The sequence below is a fragment of the Benincasa hispida genome, chromosome 3 (genome assembly GCF_027475165.1).
Source record: "Benincasa hispida cultivar pf3 chromosome 3, pf3_genome.v1.1, whole genome shotgun sequence".
In the NCBI taxonomy this organism is placed as follows: Eukaryota; Viridiplantae; Streptophyta; class Magnoliopsida; order Cucurbitales; family Cucurbitaceae; genus Benincasa; species Benincasa hispida.
Window position 1 is genome coordinate 11,269,413 of NC_143480.1, and position 7,825 is coordinate 11,277,237.

The window sequence follows — 7,825 nt, forward strand, 5'->3', positions numbered from 1 at the left end:
TTTCAAATTAATTGGACGTCATACATGCAAGATTTTTGGTCATTACTACCTGATTACTGTCGTGATGGTCAAGACATTCGGTTGACCGTTAGCCCTCTTATATGCTTATATATAGTAGAGTGACATCAACATCAGATCGTGTGTTGAGACTGTTTGCTCTACAACAAATGATACCTTCGTTGTGCTATACATTCGCGGCACTATACCAAATTGATTTGAGGAGTAAGCACGATCAAGACTAGCGTTGAATTCACGCAAAATATATATCGTACTAGCAATATGCATGTCATGATTTTCGTATACAAGGAGAAATAACAAATGGACGAAGTGCCATATGACTATTTTTCCTGGTACGATTCAGTCACAAAACGATTTATCACACCTGACGGCGTTTACTATTACTACATAGTAAGAGTTTGATTCTACCCAAATATATGATATGAACATTATTTAGTATTAATTTTTTTCATCATACAGAATAATTTTGTCCAAGATGTACAACAGTATTCAGTACAACACAATTTACCAGAGTTTGGTTCAATATATGACCAAACCTTGGTAAATATAGAAAGTATTATTTGACGGATAGAACGACTCAATGTTGCTAATATTGATCGAAGACGTATTTGTCGTAGATGACAACCGCTATAAGGCAAAGCTAATCTAGAGGCACACAAAGACGACCCCCTGTGGAAAACTGATTAACTTGTAGTTCAAACTTTTAATTTCATGTAAACTTCTATTTTGAAACTAAAGAATTAGTGAAATTACATTTTACCATGAGAATGTTTTTTATACCAAAAAGCAAAATTCTTAGTTAGAAATTTAAAAATAATAATAATAATAATAATAAAATTGTGGACCCTGTCCACGAGTTTGGTCCTTTGACCAAGTCCACATGACTGACATGATGTTGACTATATTCAAACGTAATAGTGTACCGAGTACACGATTTTCCTTTCCACCAAAAACTATCTTATTTTTTCAATATTTTTGCCTTCAACACTACTTTTGAAATTTCTTTTCTATGTACCTCATTTTTTGTATTACTTTTAAAAATCACATTATTCTTGAACTTAACCCCATATCGAAGTTTTTTTAAAAAAATCTTAGTTGGATAGATTTTTTGTCTTCTAACTCTTTTTTTCCCCTATTTTATATCTCTGTCTAGACTAAGGACCTAGATAGTATTTAGTCCTACGTTTCGAGTAGAATGGTTCTAGAACAGGATGGTTATCTATTAATTCTTTTTTCTAAGTTTTATTAATACTTCGTACCCTACACTTCTGAAAGGAACTTCATAATAATAATATACGGTCATCCATACGTAATTTCCGATTACTTTCTTTTCTTTCCTTATATAGTTTCAAATTTAGTTTTCGTGTTTAGAACACAAAAACCAAATTTAGAACATTGAATATCCATACTATATGACATGATGCGTGCATGTTGATTGGCATAGTTGCTGTAGCTCTACTGTCGTACCATAGTTATTTTGATCCTCGAGATGGGTTCTTAAGGTCAAATAGCCAAAGCTTAGTGAAAATACTTGCTGCTTCTGATCTTTATGCATCGTTTTTGTTATTTTGCTTCATATCTATGGATAATGGATATATTTTTGTGCCCCTTCTGTTATCAATCAGTTGGTTATTTAATTTCCATCAATTTCCCAGCTTTGACGTGGCATTTGCTTCTTTTGGGGTTCTTTGTTTTCTTTTTCAACACTTGCACTGCTGTTAACTTTCCAAGGCTAGTCTGATAGTAATGTTCTCAGTTCTGTACTTACAAAATTAATTTGTTGTTTCCTTATAATTTTACATTACTAAAATGTTCTCAAAAACCGAATCTGTAATACTAATCGTCAAAAAGCTCCAAAATGTTTATCAGACAACCCTGATTGATTCACGATTCATTACTCATTCTCTTGAATGTTGCAACTTATGTTAACTCTCCTAATATCCCAAAACCAAACAGAGATTGATGATATAACAAAACCATCACGGATAAATTTATATTAGAAGTATCAACGATCATCTTCTATTGATTATAGAAACTAAACAAAAATCATGAATCAAAATCAACTTCTAATTAGTGATTTCTAACAGCCAATCATCTGTATGTTTTGAACAACTCAATTCAGTCAAATAATTAATGATAGTTGTTGAATCACAGTGAAGAACATTGATAGACTACTTTTGATTTTTTTTAAAAAAAAAGTTACCAAACACTATTATAGTTGGAGAACGCATAAGAATGGACAAAGAAAATATAATCATGTCGAATATCGACGTTGTTGATAGACCCAAAAAAAATAAGACAAAATGTACCCAAAATAATCATATCAATCGTACAGTAGAAACAGGATTAAAGCAAGCTCCCATTTCATAATTTGGATTCTTAAATACTAGAATACTTCTGAAGCTACAAATTAATAATAGTTCGATAACAGATGCTACAACTACGTAAAATTTTCATAGTTCTACGACATCAACAGGAGCTTAAGTACAGCCATCAAGATTGGCTTGAGCAGCTCATGTGCAAGTGACTTACAGAGACCTTTATAAGGGTCTGAAGCAAACCAATGAGCAACACTCGCTTTTGTAAACTTGTGTGTTGGGTTACTCTGCTTGTATTATGTCTATGTTTGTAACAGAAGCATTTCAGACCATTTCAAATAAATAATGTTTGAAAATCAAGAAGAATTATGAACTGAAAATTTCCCTGGACAGTTATGCACTCAATTTTGCCACCTCTTAAATTGCTATATATTATTTCTTTACAGTTACGGGAAAAATCAGGGTTGTTTCCTGTTCCTAGTCAGCATTAAATTTGATCAAGATCATCTGATTAGATCAATTCCTACAAGGGGAAAATAGAGTGGCTAACCCTTGATGCACGCTGATTTGAAGTTTATCATAATTCATAAGAGTTTTCTGATTAGTCGTGAGAGTTCCCCTCCCAAAAGCTAAGATCTCACCATCTACGTCTATAATTCCTTCTTTGCTTGGCTCCTTGACCCGTGTGCCAGGTTTCAAAATAAATGCTTTGACCTACAATTAGTTGCCCAACATAAAGGAAAATTTAAGGGAAAACTGAAAGACCAAAATAAAAATCTGATAATATAATTTTACAATGCAATGCAAGAGGAAACGTTCGATTTCTATCATAAATCACAGCTTAGCAAGAGATAATTGAAAGAAGATAGAAAACGGCAACATAAAACTGAAGCATAAACCTTGATATATGTAACAAATGGAGACTTCACATGCTTTCCATTATTCAACTGAGTCATCAACGACAGCAAGGATAATTTTGGGCAGTCTCTGATAATAATCAAGTCCAAGAAGCCATCTGACATCTGCATATCAATTGGCAAGAACGGCATTATATGTCAACATTAAACACACATAAGATAAATTTGTAACTCGTATGTAGCATTCCTAGGTACCCAACTTAGAGAATTCTGCTGTAGCAAACAAGTACCTTGGCAACTAAACCACACACCATGCACAGAGGGAAAACTTTTATTTTGAATATTATGCAGGATTGATGAGAGAAACATAACATCTTTTGATTCTATATATTCAAAATTTTCTAATAAATAATTAAGCTGTTGACGAATAACAAAAGAAAATTCCATCAAGCACTAGCACCACTTGCATAATATTATCTCGGGGTCTCAGAAAACACTACCACAAAAATTCCTATTTGAATGCTCAGACTCCATAGAACTCTGTTCTGCACAAAAGTTCTCAGGTGGTGGAAGAACATTACTAAAGTAAACATTCACGAGTACCGAACGCTCAAAATAATGAAGTGGTGCAAGATTTACATCTGGTGAATCAGGATAAGAAGAAATCGCTCAGCCTTGTTGCAACCTCAAGGAGATGGTTTAATTTAACTACCAATAGAGGTAAAAGATTATGTACGTTTTTCTCCTGCAAGATTGTTTTTAATAGCTTTTCCCTTTGCCAGTATCAGGTGGAAATGAAAGTTACCAAAGAAGATCGAATTGGATTATCTTTAACAGGAGGCTCGATGATAAATTTCAACCTAGACATCCAAATTGGTGAATCCTATGCAAAGGGCATGTGGAAACTGACAACCATATCTTTAATGCAGGAAAAAAAACATTATTGTAACTATATTGCAATATCAAGGGGAATTTCTCATTAATATTCTAACAACATAAAACAAACCAACCTTAGCATCTGGTGCTGCCAAGGTGTTTTCAGCTCCCCAAGGTACATTGTGAAGCCAGACTGAAATAAAGGGTCCATCAAATTTTCTCCAATCTAAATCCTTCAAGTTGATATTAGGTCCTTCGTAGCCATGCCGTTGAATATTAATGGGCTCACCATCACTTTTGTCAACCTCTACTACGCTAGCAGTTTCATAATCATACCTTGTCGGCTCTCCATAATCTTCAAATCCAGGTGCAGGCACAAAAGAAATACCTCCTTTATAGTGCCTCAAACTTATAATTCGTTGGAGAGCCTGAACACAAGAAAAAGTTAGCATTGTGACACTAATTATTCACTTTTGCTATGACGTGAGGGAACTTTAGGAGAATTTGAAATCACACGAATGGGTACTCATTAGTTCTAGAACAGAGATTTCTGCATCTAGACCTAAACTCACCAGAAATAAATTAAAATGAAAAACTAACTAAAATACTTGAAGATTTAAAATTATAATACATTCAGCAGCCAATTGACCTTTTATTCTTAGATATATGTCATTCATTTTTTAGCATGCTTGTTTTGTTGTTGTGTATAGCATAACTGTTCTCACAGAGTATATAAACAAGTTATGACGTAAAGAGCACCAATAGAACATATCAAAATAAATTGAGTGAGAATCAAACATGATCATCTTTTATGAGGTACTCATACATACATAAAAATCTAACCGAGCACTTCCCATCCACCTATATTTTTCCGACTCAATGTCAATATCTGCTACCAATCCTGAAATGAGGGAATACTTGGTTAAGGGGACAAACTAAAGTTATTTCATCTTACAATCAACAGTGAAAACCAGAAACAGCAGCATCGGCCAAAAGGAAAATCTTTGTACTTTTTCCACGAGAAATGTAAAAATAAATCTCAACTAAACTGTAGGTCACACTAAAGAAAGAGGTTTTATATTAGAAATACCCCAAGCAAGCATCAACACGGTAAAATGTTTAGCCTCCCCTTGCGAAATGGTGGCGACATCCAATGAACATTTATGGCCTACAAGAAATAAAAAATTGCAGGCAAACTGCCTCAATTACAAAGTAAAAGAAAATAAAAATTAGAAATGAGATTGGGGGAAAATAACAGGGAAAACAAATGGACAGTGCTATACAGACCTCGAACGATGGCAAGAGTAGCATTGCATGCTGTACAAGGGTCACCGGTTAAATGAAGAAGTGACTTCGCCATTCCATTTCCAGTGCCTAAGCATTTATAAACCCCAATAAATACTAATAGAATGTTTGCCATTCAAGCAAGGAACCGACTAAATACTAATAGAGTGGGAATGTCTTTTCGATAGTTGAGGAAATAATCTGAGATTGAGTACAGTTAGACACGCAATTCTTTCACCATAAATGATTTGGTACAGGTCATTACAAATCAATCATGCATGCTATTTAAACACCTCCTTTAAATGTAGTTAAGTTAGAATAATGCTCAGTGTAATACTTAAAAAGGAAAAGAAAAAAAGGGTTATACCACATAAACCAAATGGCACACGAACAACTGAGCTAATAGTACGGTACCTGCAGGTACTACTCCTAAAGGCATCTTAATTGCATCAGCCCAATCATCTCTCCTCAGCAATCCGTTTATTACCTACTAAACAATGTGATGCTTGTAAGAATGCAAAAATAGGAAGAAAATAAAGATGAAGGCACCTAAGCAAACAAACAGAGAACAAAAAACTGACATTACAATGAGAAGGCTAAAGCATCAATGTGCCATCCAGAATTATTGACAGTACCAAAAAGAATGCAGAAAGAACAGAGATTTAAGAAGCAAGTAGGGGTAGACGGCAAACCTCTACTAAGATTCCATCACCACTAACACAAACAATACCATCGTATTTAGTAAGATCCAATGAATAAGCAACCTCCTCTGCGTGCCGCTGATATTTAGTTTCTAAGATTTAAAATTCAAATGAAATGAAATTAATGAAACCCTATTAAATGCTAATAGTCAAATTCAAAAGTGACATTATTCTACATCTCTTAAAAGTATTCCCACCTTGCATTGTGACATCGATTTCGGCATCCTCAAGAATAGGCTTCACGTTATCTAGATAAATTTTGCAACCAGCTCTTTTCCCACCAAATGGGTTAACGAGAACAAACAGCCTCTTTGGACGACCTGGGGAAACAGAGATCCCATTATTCCAGAAAACAATTGGAAAAGAAAGCTAAGAAGAGCGAGCTTGAAGCACTGAAAACACTGATGTGTCGTTGCTTCGCCTACGAGTAATCAAAACCCAATACGATAAATACCATTAATGCTTCCGAATTAAGCGAAAACACGGAGGATTCTCGGACTCAATCGTCCCAAAATGTAACGCACCTCACAGTTTGCATCGTATATTCATTCCTATACCAAAACTAGCATATGACGACGGGAGTTTGAAATGGAAAGAATCGCAATAAGAAGAATTTTCTTTTCTTTTCAAAATCAAGCCGGATGAATTGTCTGAAGAACGAAGTATTAGATTATGAGTTTTCATTTGGCTTTTGGGAGATTGAAGGAGAGAAACCAAAATATTAAATCAACAACGCAACCAAAAGGCAGAAACAAGTCAGAATACAGCAAAATCTTTACTCTTCGTTTCATGCATATCCTAAACTGCAAAGTACATATTAAAACCAAAAAGAATTCCGAGTGATAATATTACCAAGCAAATCGATGCATTCACGGAGCTTCAGACACCAAAGCGCCCGCGACTCTTCGGAAAGAGGCTGAAACACAAACTCCTTCCTCGTCAAAGCTCCGTTGCTCCCAAAACACCGCAATCCACCACGGTCCTCCACGAGAGCTTTGATCCTAATCTTCGGACCATCCATGGAGAATCCAAGAACCTCCTTCTCAACAGATAAACGCCGTTGACCTTTCTCCGACCACCGAAGCCAACCGTCGCTTGTGAGAATCAGCGGCGTGACGATTCCGTCAGGGAGGAGAACACGGTGGTTGAGGACGGATTCTGAGTCTCCGGATTGATCCATCTTCAGAACAGAATAAAATGAAAAACAAAATCGTTTTGGATATCGATCTCTTATATGTATGTGCTCTGTTTGTTTGGTTAGTGTTGATGGCGGCCGGCGGAGAAAACCAATCAGAAAAAGAGAAACGTGGGCGTTTAGACAGCGAAGGTGGGCTGGCTCGGCTGGGAACTTAGACAGACCGTAGGCGCTCGATGACGGTTAACTAAGCTAAGCCGCTGTTGGTTGTTCAAATTTCCTACATGGATTTTACCATTTTTCTGCATCCGCGAACGATAGAATTTCTGCTTGTTAATGGTTGATTGCATCGATGGTACGCGTAATATTGCATAAATAAAAATGGGTTTCGACTTTTAAATCATTTTTAGAAAAACTAGTTAGAACACGCGTATGCACGTGCCAAATCTTTAGAACATAAAATTCTAAATAAATATATTTTTAACTAAATTTAAATAATAAAAATTTGATGAAATTTAAAAATAATAAAAGAAATTAGATAATTAAGACTATATCACAATATATATATATATTATAGTTGAAATATTTACAATTTTAAATGGTCTTGACTAAAAATAAATTATCTATATCAATATA

At 35.0% G+C, this 7,825-nt stretch overlaps 1 protein-coding gene across 1 annotated transcript; it reads right to left on the reverse strand.

Annotated features, from left to right (window-relative positions):
* Positions 1-2,732: 2,732 nt before the first annotated feature.
* On the reverse strand, positions 2,733-7,558 carry LOC120074359 (sphingosine kinase 1). The gene is made up of 10 exons (XM_039027453.2): positions 6,907-7,558; positions 6,252-6,374; positions 6,046-6,146; positions 5,768-5,840; positions 5,357-5,443; positions 5,160-5,237; positions 4,900-4,970; positions 4,204-4,497; positions 3,236-3,358; positions 2,733-3,050 (listed from the first exon to the last, which is right to left on the reverse strand). The coding sequence occupies exons 1-10, from the start codon at positions 7,232-7,234 to the stop codon at positions 2,853-2,855; spliced, it is 1,476 nt and encodes a 491-aa protein (XP_038883381.1). The 5' UTR covers positions 7,235-7,558; the 3' UTR covers positions 2,733-2,852.
* Positions 7,559-7,825: the final 267 nt, after the last annotated feature.

What these genes read in the sequence shown, in the direction of transcription:
- LOC120074359 (XM_039027453.2), bottom strand. Translation starts at nt 7,234, where the DNA reads ATGGATCAATCCGGAGACTCAGAATCCGTCCTCAACCACCGTGTTCTC. An exon ending in GTGCTCGGTTAGATTTTTAT is followed by an intron (nt 4,498 to 4,899) that starts GTATGTATGAGT and finishes TCTTGTGTTCAG; the next exon opens with GCTCTCCAACGAATTATAAG. An exon ending in CATTTGTTACATATATCAAG is followed by an intron (nt 3,051 to 3,235) that starts GTTTATGCTTCA and finishes AACTAATTGTAG; the next exon opens with GTCAAAGCATTTATTTTGAA.